Here is a 21530-nt window from a genome sequence, read left to right as displayed (position 1 = left end):
TTTGAGAGAAGGAGATAGAACATATGCGCATAGATTTATGACGTTTGGTGCCTCTGTTTGTCCAAATGGTATGTGCAGTCTGATATTCTGCACAATGTATAATGTGAAATATATGCTGATGAAGCTGGCTACATGTATCTGATGTATTTGTCACTATTCAGGCTGTCCTGAATATGTAGATGTTACAGATTACTCAAGCACTTCTAATTTTCAAAGCAACACGCACCAACATGCTTCTCACAAAGTTGTTACTACCTTCTGTAACTGCTGTGGCCATTTAATTTTATGTAACCACTCAGCAAGCTGAAAACCGTGCTTTCTCCTTCTAGGAGAACTAGGTTTGCTTTATAGTGCTTGCAATATTATTTTGTATGCCAATTACAGCACTATAAAATGAAGTTGATTGTCAGACAAATTTCTGACAATAGGAAAGATTCAATGGGAGCTTCATTCTTCAATGAAATGTTTTATTCCAGAATGCAGTGTTACTTTTAATGGTCATTATTCTTAAATTTCCTGGAATATTATTGCAGTATGGACTTATTTTCGTATCTTATGACCTTTTTTATTTTCCAAACATTGTTTTTAACACATAACTGTTTTGTTTGTCTCCTACAGTCTGAGAGCTCAGTTTGCAGTAGAAAGTGCCTCGGTTAACCAGCTACATGGTGCCAGTGATCCTGAACAGGCTAAGAAGGAGATGAACTTCTTCTTTCCAGTAGAAAAGACCTTAGCTGTGGTGAAGCCAGATGCATTACAAGGACATAAAGGTAATATATTTTCCATTGCTCTGTCTCTTTAACTACTTGTCTTATTCCTACAGCCATAGAGGATGATGCATTTAAAATATGTCTTGAGGTGATTCCTGTCTGGTATTACTAACCCAAAATAGACATTAACTTGTCCACAGTTCCCTGTCTTTTCTGACAGTCACCAAGTCCTCTACTGAGCCTTTTCCATACAGGAAGGTGTTGTGGCTCCTGCAGTGATGGGGGGGGGGGTCACATGTCCAACTGTGCAGGGGGAGGAGTTAGGCCAAAATAAGAAATCTCTTCATTACCTGCAGGCAAGAATATAAACAACTCTCATGGCTGCCTAAATGGCTTGGCCTTGAATGGCCATGAAATATGATCTCAAGTCTGACTGGGAAGGCTGGATGGTCTGCAGATGCCAGGACAAACGCATAAAGAAAAGTAGCACAATTTACATAAAAAAAGGTTCAAATCATATGACATTAACATACCAATTACCTTAAAAATTTGATGCATACATAAATATCAATATTTTAAAGGCTTAGACTTTTATATGTTTAATACACTGTTTGAACATACTACATTCCAAAGTTTTATATATATATATATATATATATATATATATATATATATATATATATATATTTTTTTTTTTTTTTAATTTTGTATTTCACTGTGTTCATTTGTGATTAAGAGATGGCAACAGAGAAAAGTCTGTGGATATTAAAGAATATAGGTAGTAATTATTGTTTGATGTTTTAAAGCCACCAGTCTTTAATGATGCCTTAAATTTAAATGCATTCTTTGACTTTTTATAGTAGATTATAGTCCCGCTAGACCTTCTTTTTGTGTCTTTGCAGTAATTTAGCATTTAACTTAATAGATAATAAGAGGTGATAGGAACTGCTATGTCCTCTGTGCATTCCATCTTACAAGCTAAGAGTTATTTTACCTATATATCTACCTACCAATCCATATGTCTGTCTATCTGTCTGTCTATCTATCTATCTATCTATCTATCTATCTATCTATCTATCTATCTATGCATCGTTCCATCCTTTGCTGAGCATGTTAGCCCAACTAGGCTTAATGATCTCTTTTCAGACGAGCCCTGAGGTGGTATATAAATACATACATACATATATATGTGTGTGTGTGTGTGTGTGTGTGTGTGTGTGTGTGTGTGTGTGTGTGTGTGTGTGTGTGTGTGTGTGTGTGTGTGTGTGAGTGTGTGTGTGTGTGTGTGTGTGTGTACTAGTAGGGGAACTCTGGCCAGGGCATTGAGGAACTTCTCCTGCTCATTCACATTTCGGTAATGGGATTCTTAGTATGTCTCATTCCTAGTGAAGTGGCAGCTGGGAGGAAGATGTGCAAGGGAGGAGCTATGGCAGAGCTATGGAGTTCTGTAGTTATCCAGTGAAATAACTGCTCTTTTTAAAGATTCAGATTTTCTGTTTCAATAGAATTTATTCTTAGATACTGGAAACGAAGAAGCTATTGAGAATGGATATGTTGTTACAGCCTTCCAATTGGAAGGGTTGTGGGATGATTTACTGCAAGAAGTAATTGTGCAGAGTGAACCAGAGAAAGGATTAGAAGCTTATTGGGGAGAAATTATGGACACAATTCAACAGGAAGATATAGAGGCATCAGTGGAAGATAAAGTAACTTTACCTAAAGGGTTGTATGGCGAGATTGTCGTTACACATGTTCCTGTGCAGAAGGAATTTAAGACAGGACTTATTAGCTAAACAGAGAAAATGTGTGGTGAGAATCCAAAATAAGAAGAACACTGATAGGTATGACATTTTGGGCAACCTAGTCACTCCATTAGGTGTAACTGTTCCCAGACGTAAAAGCATTTATACTGATTGCAAAAGAGGTATTCTGTGATATTTTTTAAATGCCTGGAGTATGGAAAAGGTTCTGTGTGGCTATAAAAAAAGAAAAATTACATTCTCTGGAACATGCATATTGTTAAACTTATAACAGGGAAACAAAAAAAGTTGTAATTCAGTTTCATATTGAAAATGAAAAAAAGCCATTAGAATGATATTTAAAGATTATTTGTAAAGATGTTCTCAGTATTTCAAAATATATAATAGAGATTTATGGACTGGGGGTTGGGATTGCACTATTTCACAAATTATTAATGATTGCTCATATTCTAAGTTTGATTACTGTTGTGGAGAATAATGGTGTGGTAAAATATTGGGGACAACCTAAGATTTGTTTATTTTTTGGGGGGAAAGGGTGGCATCTAATTGGTAATAGTGATTAAAGGAAATCTTTTGTTTGTGGGGAAAGTGGTCACAGTGCCAAAAGATGTACATTAAAATGTTACAAATGCAGTCAGTTGGGATACTTATGATAAACTGTACTGTTGGTAAAGAAAAAATATGTATAGGCAAACAAAATGATGAAAGTGTAGTAGATGTCAAAGCATTAGGACAATTAGAAGAGAAAGTAGAAGAAATAGAAAAAAGAATTGGAGGCTTGTTCTGAAATCAGTGCTGAAGATGACATAATTGTGGAATTTGATCTGTGAAAGGGTAAAAGACAGGAAAAGAAACTTAAAAGATATAGCTACAAGAAATAAAAAGAAAGAAAATGGCTAGATTATATGTTTTTTACCTTCTAAATTTCTTTTAAAATTCATTTTGTCAGGCTAAGAAATCAGGAATGAAATTACTTCAGATTACTTTCAATGAATGTAAATAGTATTAACAATATTACAAGAAGCCTTAGTGTATTGGAATTGTGTAGTAAATATGCCTTAGATACTAGGGTCTATATTACGTTATCGAATACTAATGTATTCGAAAAACATAATAGTCGACCCGTAAATGTCGAAGTTGTAAAACTTCGAATATTTACAAAAAATACAAATACCCACCCAAGCAAACCATTTAAACACTGTAAGCGGGGGGGGGGGGCAAGCCACCCTGCACCCCCCCCGCTACTTAAATATACCAACTCCGAGATCGGCATATAGTGCAGACAATGGAAAACCTCCATTTCCGCACTGTACAGAGATCTGAATTGAAATGTTCAAAGTTTTATGACTTCGACATTTACGGGTCGACTATTACATTTTCAAATACATCACTATTCGATAACATAATATAGACCCAGATATTATTGGGTTGGAAAATATACATTTTTAGTGCAGAAAGATTACAAACTAAAAAATTATGGCTTAGAAGTGTTGTATGGAATTTGGGTAATGAAAATTGTACTGGAAATGCTGTGTTAACTACACAAATGGTCAATATTTTAGATATTACTTTGGTAAAATTGGGGAAGTTAACAGTATTGGATGTGAGGTGAAAAGAAAAACTTTAAGAATTTTGGCATTCTATGCTCCTGTTCATACAAAAGAAATAGAATCTCTGTTTCATCAGATGATGGATTATGCAGTAGCAAGTATGAATATCATCATAACAGGAGATTTTTAATTGTGATTTATGATGCCAAAGTAAAAAAAGGAAGTGATATCAAACAAATGAAGGAAGTCATTAAATGTGGCAAATTGTTTGCTTGGAATAGAAATCAGTGAAATAGATTATTTTGTATTATACAGTAATGGCTCATTGCTATTCAAAAATGAGCACCCTGACTGCACAGCCCAAACAGCATGCCCACTGTAAATTAAATATATACCAATAGAAATAAAGACCTGCCACAGAAGTACCCTTGAGTGGATAGACTTTTCTATTGGCATATGTTACAGAGGACACACCAAAATATGAGAAAAATAAGGTACGTTCTGCAAAACTAAAACAGAAACATGCCTGATTTTTTCTCATATTTTTGCACTGTCCCTATAAATGTCTATTTTTAACAACTTAAAAAATACTAAACAAACAGCATTGGAGATTCTGTTTTCTCTGTTGCTTCTCTTGCACTGTTGTACTGTACAAGTGTGGGAACATATATCCCATATGCTTGTGTATTACATCAGTATAGTGAAAACAAGATGGAAGAAGACTGAGGTGCCTTTATACAAATTATTTAAGTAAGGTAATGAATTTCTTAAGTAATATAAGTGTACAACAGCAATAATCCACAACTAAAACAAAATGCCGCCAACCACTGTTGAAGACCAGGGTGCATATAAACAAAATGTTCAACCATTAACAATCTGACGATTAGTATAAGAAGTCTTAAATAAAAACTGGTAATTATTTAAAGAATTTAGCACTTTCATTCCTCAACCAGAACTTCATCAGAATCTAAGCTTCCTTGCACTTAATTTCCTTTTGTACCAGTTGATTTAAAGGTACAGTGTGTTTTATACATTAAAAATCATCATTGAAGTGCTACATAATCTAAAACTGTTCTTAACTTTTTAATAATAAGTAGCAATAACAATAAAAATGAAATAGGTAATAAAGGAATTAGGTAAGTTAATTAAATCAATTAAGTATTCCACAACATTTTCTAATGCTCTTATAATTCTAAGATTCAAAACACAAGGTAAAGGATGTTCAAAACATATAATACAAGATGCAATGCATTAATTCTAAAATACGAATTATAAAATACAAATATCTATGGCTATGCCTTCCTACTAGTTACTGTAAAATTGTTGCTTTCATTTTTAGTATAATAGATAACATATCATTCAGACCAGGTGGATATACTGCATGTAAGCGTAATTTCTGTTTGAGTTCTTTGTGTTCAATTAAATTCTCACAGTCTCCCCCTCTTAAACCTCTGGGCATTCTGTCTATTATGCCAAACAAGAATTCACATTTACCAGTACAAACTGAATAGTGTCTGTAAAGGGCATTGTTATAATTTTTCTTTTTAATGTCATAGAGATGCTTGTATACTCTTTTACTGAGCGTGCATTCAGTTTTCATATGTAAAATCTGTGGCATCCTTGACATAATGCAAGGTATACTATTGCAGATGTTGTACAATTCCCATTAGCTAGAAGAATTTTACTGTTCACCCCATTGTTAAGTGTTAGGACCTTTTGAGTGAGAATGCATTTACAAAATTTACAGCACCCACATATTGTGGTGCCTTTATTGTATCCTATTCTAGTAGTGTAACTATTATTGTTTTCAAAAATTTGTTTCAGATTATGTGCTGTTTTAAACCAGAAGTGTGGTTCAGCACCTAAATTGTTTAACATTGAAGTGTTATAACTAATAATAGACCAGTTTCTTTACTATAATATCTTTAATCTTGGGAGCCATCACATTATAATAAGAGCTCTTTTGTAATTGTCCCATTCATTCTTGGTGATATGGTTCTCAATCCCCATTTGAGTCAGTTCAAGGTATAAATCCTGTCCTAACAAAGGTTTATATTTGTTACCCCACTTGTGAATACTATGACTACTAATTGCATGTGTAAACTCCACGGGGTAATTTCTTTGTAGAACATTTGGTCCAAAATCATGAATTATTCCTGCATGTCATCTTTAATTGAAATCATTCTAGCTAAATAAATATATTGTCCCTTAACCAGACTTTTTTGTGATTGATAGGATGAAAACTGTTGTAATGAAGGTAAGAATTACTAAACATTGGTTTTCTGTATATCTTAGATTTGACTCTGTCAGTTTCTGTCGTAATTAGACTATCTAAGTAGTTCATACTTTTTTGTCAAAATTCCACACAAATTTAATGAACAAGGTGGCAGTATTAAGATATTCAACAAACTCTTTAATAGTGTCTGTAGGACTCTCCCATAAGATAAAAATATTGTCCATGTATCTCAAATATAACTTACAGAATTGGAAGTAGTCAGATTTAAAGACATGTGCCTTTTCCCACAATAATAATACTAGATTTGCATACAAAGAGGCTCATACAGCACCCATGGCTACAACTTTAATTTGCTTAAATAGCTCTCCCTCAAAATATACAAAATTATTTTCTAAGATGATCACTGACAATTTTTTAATGTATAAAACACATTGTACCTTTAAATCAACTGGTACAAAAAAAATTAAGTGCAAGGAAAATTAGATTATGATGAAGTTCCGGTTGAAGAATGAAGGAGCTAATTCCTTAAAATAAATTACCAATTTGTATGCTTTTAAGTTTGAAGGTCTTATTTAAGACTTCATATACTAGTCATTGGGTGGTTAATGGTCGAGCATTTCATTCATATGCTCCCTGGTTTTCAATAGTGGTCGGCGGCATTTCATTTTGGTTGCAAGTTTCCCTACACCACACCACCTGTGGCTGTTTGGTTATAATAATCTACAACTGTTTGTGAGTATATCAGGATTTCCCACAGTAGGCTTTGTTTAATCACTTGGGCTTCACCTTCATGATCAAACCACAACAACTGTGGGAAAATCCTGATATACCCATGCACAGTCATGGATTATTTCTTAATTATCAGAAGGCTTACTTATTATGGAAGGTGCAGGAGTTATAACTGTTTTTTCAGATCATTTAACAATTTGGTTGGAAGTAATGGATAATATGGATTATATTAAAATAGGAAATGGAATAAAAATAATAAATGTAACAATATGGAATGAAAAAGGAAAGTAATTAATGTTTCATTTATAAAAGGATCATATTTCCATGAGATTTTGTTATACAAAATGGTCAGAATAGTGGACTGCTTTTAAACAGAAGTATAAGAAATGTCAGTGTAGTGTACAACAAAAGAATAAGCTGGACTGGAAAAAATTTTGCACAGATGTGTTAAGACAATTAGATAATACAAGAGATTATTATGAGTTAAGTACAAACTTGCAGTGTTAAAGATTATACTGCATTTAATTTTTTTGTCTATTTAATTGTTTCATTGAATATTGTGGTTTGTGTCTCTCTGTAGTTATTTATTTTTCTATTTAATTGTTTCATAGAATACTGTGGTCTCTCTCTCTGTCCCTGCAGTTAGTTTCCCACCCACCCTCTCTGTTCTTGTTGTGGTATTAATCTTGGTGGCTTTGGAACTGCCCACCCCTCCTGTAAATTTGTGTTTGAACACTCTTGCTGGGTCTATCTGATTTGCTCACTCAACCGAGTACAGTGCGATCATACTTTGACTTCAGACACTCCTACCCGTCCCATCTGTACAGCTCTATCCCAACTCTATTCCAGTCTAGTGTCACTAGCTTATTCTACCTAATACAGAGAGAAATAGTCTAGTCCAGATACAGATTTGCTGTATCTGGGACTGTTTGTAAGCTTCTGAGCCCCCCAAGACTTTCTCTGTTGGAGAGAAGCCTTCTTGCTTATCAGTGGGAGTGGTAAGCAGTAAGTACCCTATCTACCACAAGAGTGGTTTCTGGCTCAGAAATTGTAGTTTATTGGCCATTTGGCAGTTTTTCCATCTCTTTCAACTTGCTGGCTTAAAAGCCCATGTTTGCACTTGTTTCCCATCTTTCCTGTAACTAGTCTAGTCCAGATACAGATTTGCTGTATCGGGGACTGTTTGTAAGCTTCTGAGCCTCCAAAGCCTTTCTGTGTTGGAGGGAAGCCTTCTAGCTTATCAGTAGGAGTGGTAAGCACTAGGTAGCCTATCTACCACAAGAGTGGTTTCTGGCCTAGAAATTGTAGTTTATTGGCCATTTGGCAGTTCTTCCATCTCTTTCAACTTACTAGTTTAAAAGCCTGCATTTGCACTTGTTTCCCATCTTTCCTGTAACTAGTCTAGTCCAGATACAGATTTGCTGTATCCAGGACTGTTTGTAAGCTTCTCGGCCCCCAAGTCTTTCTCTGTTGGAAGGAAGCCTTCTAGCTTATCAGTGGAAGTGGTAAGCACTAAGTAGCCTATCTACCACAAGAGTGGTTTTTGGCCTAGAAATTGTAGTTTATTGGCCGTTTGGGCAGTTTTTCCATCTCTTTTAACTTTCTGGTTTAAAATCCCACATTTGCACTTGTTTCCTACCTTTCCTGTAACTAGTCTAGTCCAGATACAGATTTGCTGTATCCAGGACTGTTTGTAAGCTTCTGAGCCCCCCAAGCCTTTCTGTGTTGGAGGGAAGCATTCTAGCTTATCAGTGGGAGTGGTAAGCACTAGGTACCCTGTCTACCACATGATTCAGGTACAAATTTTTAGTTTTAGCACTTGAATTTGCTTAATTGTCCTCAGCACTTGTTCAGAACTTGTTGTTAGCACTAAATAAGCTACAAATTACTACAACACTCAGCCTTCCTCTTTACCTAGAGGAAAACAGTTTTTGTACTTTCTTCACTTGCTTAGAGAAAAACAGCTCTTATACTCACTTTCCTCACTTGTCTAGAGGAAAGTAGTTTTTTATTCAGGTATGTCCAAGGGTCGGCTCCCATTGTTCTCTCCTGTCTATCTGATGAATCTGGGCATCTTGGGGCAATGTAGCAATTGCCTCATGTACATAGACAACCCTCTCCTCCTACCACCCAACACCACAACCTGTGAGAGATGCACTTATCTAGCCAAACTGGAGGTAAAGCTCTCTCCAACCAAGGCTGAACTTGACAATCAAGAGGAGAAGGTAAATACTTGCACCACACCGCACTCATCACATAGTCCAACTAAACCTACACCACCAAAATCCACACATAGAAACACAAAAACATTCGCAGAGGCTCTCAATACTTATCTGCTCAAGCAACAGAGACCTCCAAAGCAGAAATGCAAGCAACCTCCACCCCCGCAACACAGCCCAAATGACACATAGCCCACAGACTCAGTGTGCCAATAAACCACAGCCCATAAGGCAAAACAACGTACCCAACACACTAGTCATAGGTAACTCTGTAGTCATGCACACTGATGGCCCACTCACTAGGCTAAACAAGGAGAAGTTTACTGTCAGCTGCCTGTCAGTTGCCAGGATTCGCCACATTACCCATGCACTCAGGTCACTCCACAACAAGTACAAATATGACTCTGTCATTGTCAATGTTGGTATGAATGACTTGAGATGTACCTCTCTGGACTACATGAAAAAAGACATGGAAAAACTCTCCAATCTTGTAGCCCAGGCAGGTATGACCCTAGTGAGAGGAAAGAAGCTGAGCCAAATCACCATGGCTGGATAAAATCCACTTTAATGATAAAAAACTCCAAAGAAGTAAGCGCTTTCACGATCACACTGACAGTTCATCAGACTAAAACACATTCAAAAGTGCACTTGCTTTAAAGCACATGCTTCAATTCATCACCAATTAATCACTTATACAATTAAATATCTAATTAAATATCTTATCTACCAAAAACTAAAAGAGTCTAAAAATAGACATACACTATGAAATACATGATAAAATACATAGAAAACTATGCTAATGTCTCAAAGTCCTGGCTTTAAGAAAGGGTTTCAAGGAAACTGCTTCATTAATGCCAGGCAATATATGTGCATTTAATCTAAGGATCCACCTCTGCTCTGCAACCTCCATGCAATTTTTAATGTCACCACCCCTCACTCCTTGCTGCAAAGTCTCTAATACTAAAAACTTTAAAAAATGTGAGTCACCTCTACCCTGTATATGTTTAAATAAAGCACTTGTCTCCTTACTATTAGAGATGTCCCTATAGTGCTCCTGTATGTGTTCTTTGAGCATACGATTTGTTTTTCCTACATGGTAGGCATTACATAATGTGCAAAAAGCAAAAAAACACTGTTTTTAGTTCTACAATCAGCATAGTGTTTGGCCTGTAATTCAAAATGTAAATCTGGATGGATATAAGTCATACAGGAATGTACATGCCTGCAGGCCAAACAGTTCCTGCAAGCATAAGTACCCTTTCTCTGTGAGATACTATTCAATCCACCATTCCTTGTCCCATAGCATAATTGGTGTTTTAGGGACTTCTTGTTCTTAAAGTCAACTTTAGGTGTGTCATCCAGGAGGCCATCCAAGTCTCCTATAGTTTTCAAGATGTTCCAATTTTATTTAAAGACATCACAAAAAACACAGATGTCACTACTATATGTAAGCGGTAACCTAAGTTTATTATTACTCCTATTACTCACATGCAACCTATCATTTGTTCTCTCAGAGAAATAAGCTCTACCTCTACATGTTCTTTCCTTACTCAGCTCTAATACATATTTGTCAAGCATATTCTTAGGATACCCTCTCTCTAAAAAATCCCTTCCTAGGTTATCCAATGCTAACCCAAGCTGTGATTCATCATTATGCAATCTCATTAATCTGAGTATTTGTCCTTTCACCACATTGTCACCAATAATGCATACTGCCCCTATGCAATAAAGCATTCCTTCTAGTGGGTTTCCTATAAATGCTTGTTTGGATTCCCAGGATCTCAGATTTTTTCAGTTTAACATTTAGGAAATCTATTTCGTCTGACGATACTTTACTGGTAAATTTCAAAAAAGGGGTGGTGCCATGTAGATATTCAATGAATAAATCTAATTCCTCTTCCGTACCCCCCCCCAACAGAAAAAACATATCATCCACGAACCGGGTGTACCAGATAAAATTCTTCTTAAACTCATCCTTTTCCAAAAATGAGTTACACTCCCATTCAACCAACGCAAGACTGGCGTAGCTACTGGCACAAGGAGTGCCCATAGCCATGACAATCTTCTGTAGGTAAAAATCATCCCTGAAACCAAATACATTATTCTCTAGGGTGATTTCCAATAATAGACATATCAGGTTGACTTTATCATTAGTATAGAAATATTTGGAGTTCAGTAAGCTTCTAATGCTTTTGATCCCCCACATATTAGGAATAACCATAAACAATGAAACAATATCCATTGTCACAAAAGAATATTGACCCATAATACTCTTAGTTTCATGATATCCTTCAACAGACTATTACATGTCTCTAGCACTGCATGTAAACACTTTTCCACGTAAATAGACAAGGGCAACAGTCGCCCAGCCTTTACTATAAATAATGGGTCTCATGGGGGGGGATTCTCATGTTCTTATGTACTTTAGGCAGCCCGTAAATAATGGGATATAATGTTGTCTCAACAGTAAAGTACTTAAACAATTCTTCTGATATCATCCCTCCAATCAAGAGGTCAAAAATCATAACGGAAACCCTATCTGCTATTCCCTTAACTTGCATACGAGTTATTCTCTGATAAGTACCCTCCACCCCTCCACCTTTGTCAGCAGGTCTTATCTCAATTGATTGTAAACACTTCAATTAATAGAACGCATTACTTTCAGCTTTGCTCAAATTGTAATAATTACATACAGTCCCTTCATCAAAAATTTTTCTGATTTCATGATCATAAACCCAGACAAACGTATCAGCAACATGATGCATTTTCGGCACAAAGGTACTAGGTTTAGTAAACATTAAAGTAGCACTGTCAGTAGTTTTAAAAAATTGTTTTTGGAGTCAAAGCCCTTGCAAACAGTCTCAGTTCTTGTAAAATATCTGCTAAGTCAGCCTTCTGTGTCAGAATGAATGATAACCCCTTTCTCAAAACAGACATCTGCGCTTCAGTCAAGCGTATGCCTGAAATATTCAAAACCAAAGTCTTGCTCCATGTGAGCCTCTGTTGTATCCCCAAGGCATACTGCCTGTCGGGAGCTTTGCCTCTTTGTCCTCGGTTCCTCGACCTCTCCTTGATGGGCAACAGCTCTTGTAGATGGAACGGCATCATTTGTGTCCCCTTCTGCCGTCCCACCTCTTCAAAAAAGGGATTCCCACTCATCATTTCTTGACATACTGTAAAATATTAGGGTTCAACCAAACACCCTAATAATGAGTGATTTCAACTACCCCATCATTAACTGGAAAAACTACTCATGTACCAACACCTTCGCTCAAAGCTTTCTGGAATTCATAAATTCCAATGCCGTGGATCAACTTATCCTCACCCCCACCAGGGGCAACAATATCGTAGACCTAGTCATTACCAACATGGGTGACTGGTGTTCCACACCTGAAGTCAACTCCTCATTGGTCAGATCCGACCATAAGCTAATCACCCTAGATATCTGCATCCTGCCCCCACCCACCATTAAGGAAACCATGGTAAAAAATTTCTCCAAAGCCAACTTCATGCTTCTTAAGCCAGAAGTGGTGAACTTCATGACACCCATGTAGATGGACAATAGAGTTACGACTGCTGAATCCTACACAAATGCACTCTATAAGCACTTACACGATGAGTGCATGGATCATGCTATCCCAAACAGAACTAAGATGCTATCTTTCAAAAAAAGGAAGCCAATCTGGGGTTCCCTGCCATAAACAAACTCTACAACAGAAGGAAGAAACTCTTGCAAAAGAGAGTAAAATCCCATGAGTGGAGGAGCTCCCTGGTCAGTCTCAGTAAGATGCTGAGATCCCTTATAAGGTCCTCCAAACAAAATCACCACCGATTCTAAGGGCAACCACAAAGTGGACCCATATTTTCTATATATCATTTTTTATCATAGGTTCATAGGTAGGAACCTTCTAGAATCTGAACTTCGACTACGTTGGTTTTTTGCCACCACGGCGAGCAGAACTCCTTAGCTGAGCCACATTTACATTGTTTTGCCTGTTTTTTCTGTGTGTTTCATCTTTGATTTCTAGCTGTCACACTAGGGTTCTAGGCGACCTGACAGGCCGAAACTATGACCTGTATACGAAGCCTTTCTAAAGGCTTTACTCAGCCTTCAACCACAAGCGCTCGGGTACGCACAGCCTTTCTCAAGGCTTTACCAGTATCCCAGCTTCTTCACCGACATCCCATCGTACCTTTATTAAGGCAGCCTACCTGGTCATCCATTTATTCTTGGCTTCCCTTGGGTATTTTATTCAAGGAAGAAAGTATTGTAATGAGGGAAATGAAAGACATAAAAATAAATAAATATAGTCAAAACTCATAGTTAAATAATGGATATTGTTGTACAGTATTTGGAAGACATGTTTAAGGGCAAGAATAAAGGGATCAAGAGACAATGGAATGTTAAAAAGTTTTCCATACAAGCTTGGGAAGATTTTAAAAAAGATATTACCAGACTTGAATTGGCTAAAATACTTAGACACCTAAATAGTCAGTTTCTGGTCTGGATGGTATAGGGTATGAGACTTACAGCATTTGACAGATTGGCAAAAGACCTGTTTTGCACGTGATTTGAATAAATGCTTAAATAATGGTTTCATTTATGAAGAATTATGCAGAAAAGTATTATTTTTTTTTAAGAATGATAAGAAAGATATATGGAGACCAATTATATAAAATAACACAGATTATAAAATATCTATGAAAATAATACAGAAGAGAATGGATAATAGGTTGGGAGAGGTAATGGAAAATAATATATATGGAATAAAAGGTAAAGAATGTCAGGACTTATTAATGATTGTGAGACAGATTGTAGATGTTATTTATAGGAGAGAAGTTCAGCTCTTGGTAGGAGATATCACTAAGTCATTTGATTCAATAGCACAAAGAGTATTATGGAAAGTAATAGAATAACATGGTATAAGTAGTAAAATTATGAAAGTTTGTCATTCATCATATATATTTAATAGACTAAGAATTACAGTAAATGGGTGGTTAAGTAGGGAAGTCACAATAAAATGTGGCATTAGTCAGGGTCATCCAATTTGCTTTAGTTATAAATATGTAACTGAAGTGATATTAGAAATTAAAGACACAGTGTATGTGCTGGAAGATGATGCAATACTTCCAGTTATTTTAACCTATGCAGATGATATTTTTCTTATAACTAAGAATACATTTTGTATAAAAAGACTATCCTTCATCTTGATAATTGCTTGTCTGATATTGGCCTGTTATTAAATAAAGAAAAAGTAAATGTTTGGGTGACATAGTTAATATAGCATGTATTCCCTTTTCAATGACTGAAATATCATTATTAGAAATTATATTTGGTACTCTATAGTTTCTGAAATTACAATTGGAGAAATTAGATATATAGATTCTGAAATTACAATTGGAGAAATTAGAGAATTTGATAAAAGACATAAAAGAAACATATCTCGTATGTAGAACTTATACCCTACTTTATAAAAAGAAAGTTAATTTGATAAATTCATTATTACTAGGATGATTGCATATATATATATATATATATATATATATATATATATATATATATATATATATATATATGCAGAGGGTATATGATACCAAAGTATTCGACAAGGAAATTGTACAGATTATCTTTTCTTTTGTTTGGGATTCTAGGTTAAACACAGTTAAAAAAGGAATTTTGTATGTTAGTGAAAATGAAGGAGGATTAGGTTTATTGAATCCAGTTGTTTATTCCATCTCTTTGAATTTATATAAAAGAATATGTTGGGTACAAGAAGATAGTGAGAAATTAGTAGTAGCTAAGGTATTTTGCATTAAGTACAAAAACTGGGAATTGATTAAAGTAGGTAAATTGATTAAAGTAGGTACAATACTAGTTTGTGATTCCTTGGGAAATTTGTCTGATGAAATAGTAAAGGCTATACAAATAAGAAAAAAATGTTGGGACACAGGTGGACAGTAGTCTTTCCTTTGATAATCACAAATGTTTAGAATGTCAAGATATTTTTATGGAGACTGGTAATAAATAAATTATCAGTAAAAGGAAATATGCATTATTAAAAAAAGCTGAAAGAAGAGGTTTATATTGCAGAGATGAAGAATCTACTGATCAAATGTTTTTGACATAAAAAAATCGTGAGATTATAGAAAAAATGTGTAAAAAAGTTTTCTTTATTATATTAATGATATAAATTAAACAGATATAAATATGATTTTATATGGATATTATAAACATAAGAGCAAACAGTATGTTAGAAAAATAGATAGGGATTTATTTTTATGTACTATGACTCATATGGAATGAAAAATTGAATAAAATCTCATGTAATGGAAAAAATTGGTATTAGCAATAATATTATGCAACATTCAGCTATGGTTATGGAGATAAGAGTGGTGGTCACTAAAGAGGACTGAATATTCTTGAGTTTTTGCATTTTGTAGGATATATAAAGATGAATAAGTATATATTTTTTCTGTTGTAAATATGTAAAACATGTAAATGTGTAAATACTGTTTTATATATATTAAATAATCCCTACTCCTTTCAATAGGTGATGTGGGATATTTTACATCCACCTGAGCTACAAACAACCTAAGCTGATGGAGAGATGATAAGTCAGCAAGCAAAGGAGAGTAGTATTGCTAGAACCAAATTCATCCTCAAGTCTTGGGGAGTACCTTCATGAGGCAGACCCTGTTTTTCACAAAATCTGACAAAGATGACACTGATATATAGCCTGTATTTTATATAGTATATATATCATGAACAGAAGTATGTTAGTAAATAAAAAAATAGATAGCTGGGTGCAAAAGACCCAGGATAAAAATGTTCCCAATCCTTGTAGGCAGACTGGTGCCAGGGTGAGAAAAATGACAGTGTAGACTCCTTAAGACACAGAAACATTCTTACAATGGGGCTAGGCCATTCCCAGGGGAGGATGGTCCCCCCATTGTAGAAGGACGTAGCAGTCCACAAAAATCACAAAAACTGATAGGCTAAAGACAATAGAGTGGACTATTCAGGATAAGAAAGAAATTATGAAACTGAAAGGCTAAAGACAATAGAGTGGACTATTGAGGATAAGAAAGAAATTATGTAATGTTACTATTATGCAAGAAGCCCATAATTTCCAGACAGAAGATATACAAAATGATTAAGAGAAAATTAGAGGCAAGAAAAATATTTCCACAAGAAAAACTGTCAAAAGCTTCAAATAAAAATGTGTGTACAAGAAATTTCTGAAAAACATAATATAGACCAAGAAACCTTGATCTGTTTGGAAAGAGAAGCATTTGATGAAGTGCAAAAATATAAAGAACAAAATCTAGAGATTTCTGAAAGGTATAAAAAAAAGGGACATGGGAAAGTTGTACAATACAAAAAAAAAAAGAAAACAGAAAAGTAGAAAAGAAGATTAGTAATAGAGAAGTAGAAACTGAGGTTGTAGAGTACCTGTGAAGTGAATGATTTAGTATAGAAAATCTAACTTAGAAAACACCACAGCAGGATAGACCAATTGATCCCCAAATTAAGGAGAAACAAGTGGAGTGAGAAACATCTGATCAGGTGCCATATGAAGATACTTTTGAGCCTTCCATAGAAAGCCAGTACAAATATTCAGTTGGAGTTGCACAGCAAGGGGAAGAATGGGAAACTGTGGCAACTCTGATGCAGTCAATGTTATGGAGAGTTAGGCCAGTGAGTTCCCATATGAAAGAGCAATGGATGACACAGGATGAAACTGAAGAGAATGTAGCACAGGAAGATGCTCTGGAACTTTCCATAGAATGCCCACAGGAAATGGAGAACAAAGAATGTTCCCTCAGTTTAGAACAAAATGATCTAAGAGAAGAGTTGCTTGATGTAATAGACATGGACAGACATATTAAGACCAATGAAAGAAACAGACTACAGAAAGTCAATAAAACCCAAAAAGTTAGAAGTGTGATAAAATAAATGAACACAGTAATTAGGACTGTACATTGAGATTCATGCAATATAACAGAAGTAAACAGGATATATTAGCATGCACCTAAATTAATAACAGATAGTCTTGCCACAAAAACACAGAGTAGTAAAGGAATGGAAGGGGATAAATTGAATACCATCATGGAAGTATTAAAAAGAGAAAACTATAAAGCAATTAAGACAAGAACTGCCACTGTTAGAAGAGTATAGTAGAGGGAACAGATCAACAAAAATACTCAGAAAGATAGACGTGATAAAAGCAATGTGTAGTATTAAAACAGATCAGGATCTATCATGCACTATCACAAATAATAAACTAAAAATAGCACAGGCAGAAAAACTTAGAAGATATGCAGATAAATATAAAGGAAAAGTACAAAATAAGCAATTTATTCATGACTCAAAAAAGTTTTATAGAGAAATGGGAAACAAGGCAAAAGGAATTGAAACACCACCAAAAAAAGAAGAAATAGATATATTTTGGAGAAATGTCTACAAAGATCCTGTGGAACATAATAAAGATGCTAAATGGATAGAAGAAGTAAAAGAATGAATAAGAAATTTAAATGTACATGATATGAAATGGGATGAAGTAATGGACAGATAGAGTGAAACAAAGTTAAGAAAAGCTCCTGAGTGGAAAACCCCAGGCCTAGATGCATATTATCTGAAAGATTGTTCTGATTATTTCAAGTTTACTTATAATTGAGGGAGGGACAGTAGCTACTATTTGGATGTTACTGTTTCCCATATCAAGGGAGATTTCAAGTCCAACATTTACAGGAAGGACACATGTTGTAATGAGTATTTGCATTACTCTAGTTGCCATCCCCATTTCCAGAAAAAGGAAATTGGTAAAGGGACAAGCCATTTGTATTCCCAGAATGACATCTCAATGAGAAGATCTAAAGACAGAATTGGGCAAGTTAAAGGTGATGTTCCTTAACAGAGCATACCCAGACAAGTTGGTCATTGACATCATAGAAGATGTACACCAGGGATGGGGTACCAAATACATTAAATTGCTAGGTATAGGGTTAGGAGAGGTCAACAGAACTGAAAGAGAAGGAGGGTTCAAAAGGGCATTTGTCACAGAATACAATCAATATACGAAGTCTATTTGTCACATTCTTAAAAATAACTTGAGTGTTTTGAAAGTGAATAAGGAATTGTATGGCTGGTAGGAATTTCAAACAAATAATGGAAAGGGGGACGGGTCCGATAATTAAAGTAAGAAAGGGAACAATTCCTTGTGGAATGTGTAAACAGTCCCCATTTATTATAAAGTTTGATTATGTAATTTTAGAAATTGGATTGGGTACCAAGGTACACTTCATCAATGGGAACTGCAGTACAAATAAATTGGTTTATTTAGCAAAATGTGGAGGGTGTTCAGCTTTCTATATAGGAAAAACAGAGAGAGCTTTAAAGAGAAGAATTTATGAACACCTCCACGATATTAAAATAAAAAGGAGACCGATGCTTTATATAAACATTCTACCCACTGTGTTAACTACACAGGATACCAGTTTGGAATTCTTGACGTGGTTAAAAAGAATCCCGGGGTGGTGACTGGAAGTTAACTCTTAAAAAAGGAATTAATTTGGCAACCTAGATTAAATGCTACTTTACCTCCTGGTTTGAATGAACATGTGTCAGTTAAACATGTTTTAAAAGGAAAGATCGCTATTGTTTAAAAGTTTTTAGCATGTTATTAAGTGGTATTTCAGTTTTTAAGTGAGTCTGGTGGTTAACACATTGATTAATAAAAAGGTGTAAATGATTAATTGATAGACAGGAAATTAGCTTTAGGTATAAAAAGACTGGATTTGATGTTATTTATCATCTGATGAAGTCTCTGGTATGAGACAAATGCGTTCATCTTTGTGTGGTTTTTACTGTATTTTAATACATTTTTGGTACCCTTCTGCAGTGGTCAGATTGGTTTTTCAACATTCTCATATGAAAGAAAGGATAATGGAGAACTGTAAAAAGGAGAAGAATTTAAGTGTGACATGGACAAACTACAGAAAGCATTAGACAGATCCCACATTCATGGATAAAAGAGTGCTTACAAATGTATAAAATACACCCTTCCCATGACTGATTATATTATAGTGACCAAGAAACAGTGGCAAACCAATTTACAGTTAAGCCATGATAAAGGACAAATTATTATTCCAGGGATAAAATTTCAAAGGAAGATATTCTAGGGTGACTCTCTGTCATGGCTGCTGTTTTGTCTTGACCCCAATTCATCAAGTTGTGTACTTAACAGATTAGGTTATGGCTACAATTTGGCCCCTAGAAAAGAACAAAGTGTAAAGACATATCTTCTTTTTGTAGATGATTTAAAACTGTATAGTTCATCAGAAAAGGAGGACTGCGGTAGTGGTGCTGCAGTAGCGTTGTCACCCCACAGTAAGACGTTGTCCTGTTCAATTCTCAGCTAGAGCGTCTTCTGTGTGGAGACATGCGTGAATGGGCGTACCTTCATTGAAGGTTGTGCATTAGGGCTGGCAACTTGGCACGTAAAAATCTACTGCCAATCATTAGTGGACCGGAGTTCCGCTGTGGCGACCCCTAACCGGGAAAAGCCAAAAGACACAACAAGTTCATCAGAAAAGGAACTGAAAGCACAACTGCAAGTTGTCAAAACATTTTCAGATGATATAAGAATATCATTTGGTCTTGATAAATGTGCAAAAGCAACCTTTAAAGCAGGAAAGCTGCAGCACCAAAAAAACATCCATTTGGGACAGGAATGTGACATAAAAATAATTTTGAGTAAGAGGGAGTGTGTATATATATTTGGGAATTGATGAAGGATCAACATTAAAACATGAACAAATGTGAATAAAACTTAGCAAGGAATATTTTAGAAGACTTAAATTAATACTGAAAACAGCACTGACATCTATGAATATGGTCCAAGCTATAAACCAATTTGCTCTTCCTGTCTTAACTTACAGTTTTAGAGTGACTGACTGGCTCCAACAGGTGTTGGATAGATTAGACAGGAAAATAAGAAGGATGCTTCATGCTCATCAAATGATTTATAAAAATCAGTGCATTCCAGGATTACATATTCCCTGTTCTGAAGGTGGTACGGGTCTCCTCGAAACTGATTATATGTATAGATCTGCATACATACACTGGATATAAAAGTTTACACACCCCTGTTTTTGTCATATAATAAAATGAGACCACAATAAATCATTTCAAAACTTTTCCCACCTTTAATGTGACCTATAACCTATACAATTCAATCGAAAAACAAATCTGTTAAAGGAAAAAATATAAAAAAATAAAAAAACATACAATACGCTGGTTGCATAAGTGTGCACACCCTTAAACTAATACTTTGTTGTGTGTGCACACCCTTAAACTAATACTTTGTTGAAGTACCTTTTGATGTAATTACAGCATTCAGTCTTCTTGGGTACACACCTGCCATCAATTAAAGAGACTCTGATTAACCCCAAATAAAGTTCAGCTGTCCTAGTAGGATTTTCTTGACATTTACTCAGTTGCCTGCTACAGCAAAAGCCATGGTTCGTAGAGAGCTTACAGAACATCAAAGGGATCTCATTGTTGAAAGGTATCAGTCAGGAGAAGGGTGCAAAAAATTTTCTACAACATTGGATATACCATGGAATACAATGAAGACAGTCATCAAAAAGTGGAGAAAATATGGGACAACAGTGACATTGCAAAGAGCTGGACATTCCTCCAAAAGTTATGAAAAGACAAGAGGAGGCTGCCAAGAGACCTACAGCAACACTGAAGGAGTTGCAGGAATTTCTGGCAAGTACTGGTTGTGTACTACATCTGACAACAATCTCCCATATTCTCCATATGTCTGGACTATGGATAGGGGGTTGCAAGACAGAAGCCTTTTCTTACACAGAAAAACATCCAGGCCCAGCTAAAATTTGCAAAACAATACATTGTCTCCCAAAAGCATGTGGGAAAATGTGTTATAGTCTGATGAGACCAAGATTGAACTTTTTGGCCACAATTCCAAAAGGTACATTTGGAGCAAAAACAACACTTTGCATCACCAAAAGAGCATCATCCCCATGATGAAGCATGGTGGTGGCAGTATCATGCTTTGGGGTTGCTTTTCTTCAGCTGGAACTGGGGCTTTAGTCAAGGTGGAGGGAATTATGAACAGTTCCAAATACCAGTCACTTTTGGCCCAAAACCTTCAGGCATCTGCTAGAAAGCTGAAGATGAAGAGGAATTTCACCTTTCAACATGACAATGACCCCAAGTATACATCCAAATCAACAAAAGAATGGCTTCACCAGAAGAAAATTAATTTTTGGAATGGCCCAGCCAGAACCCAGGAGCG

At 35.5% G+C, this 21530-nt stretch overlaps 1 protein-coding gene across 1 annotated transcript in view; it reads left to right on the top strand.

Annotated features, from left to right (window-relative positions):
- The window catches only part of LOC122805622 (thioredoxin domain-containing protein 6-like), a 563041-nt gene that overhangs the window by 404745 nt on the left and 136766 nt on the right, over positions 1-21530 (top strand). The window contains exon 14 of the mRNA XM_044075878.1: positions 619-770. Coding sequence (XP_043931813.1) covers positions 619-770 — 152 coding nt within the window. The remainder of the gene's footprint in view (positions 1-618; positions 771-21530) is intronic.

The sequence above is a fragment of the Protopterus annectens genome, chromosome 6.part1 (assembly GCF_019279795.1).
Source record: "Protopterus annectens isolate FY-2018-M chromosome 6.part1, PAN1.0, whole genome shotgun sequence".
Classification (NCBI taxonomy): Eukaryota; Metazoa; Chordata; order Ceratodontiformes; family Protopteridae; genus Protopterus; species Protopterus annectens.
This window is presented reverse-complemented; position numbering and strand designations above follow the sequence as displayed.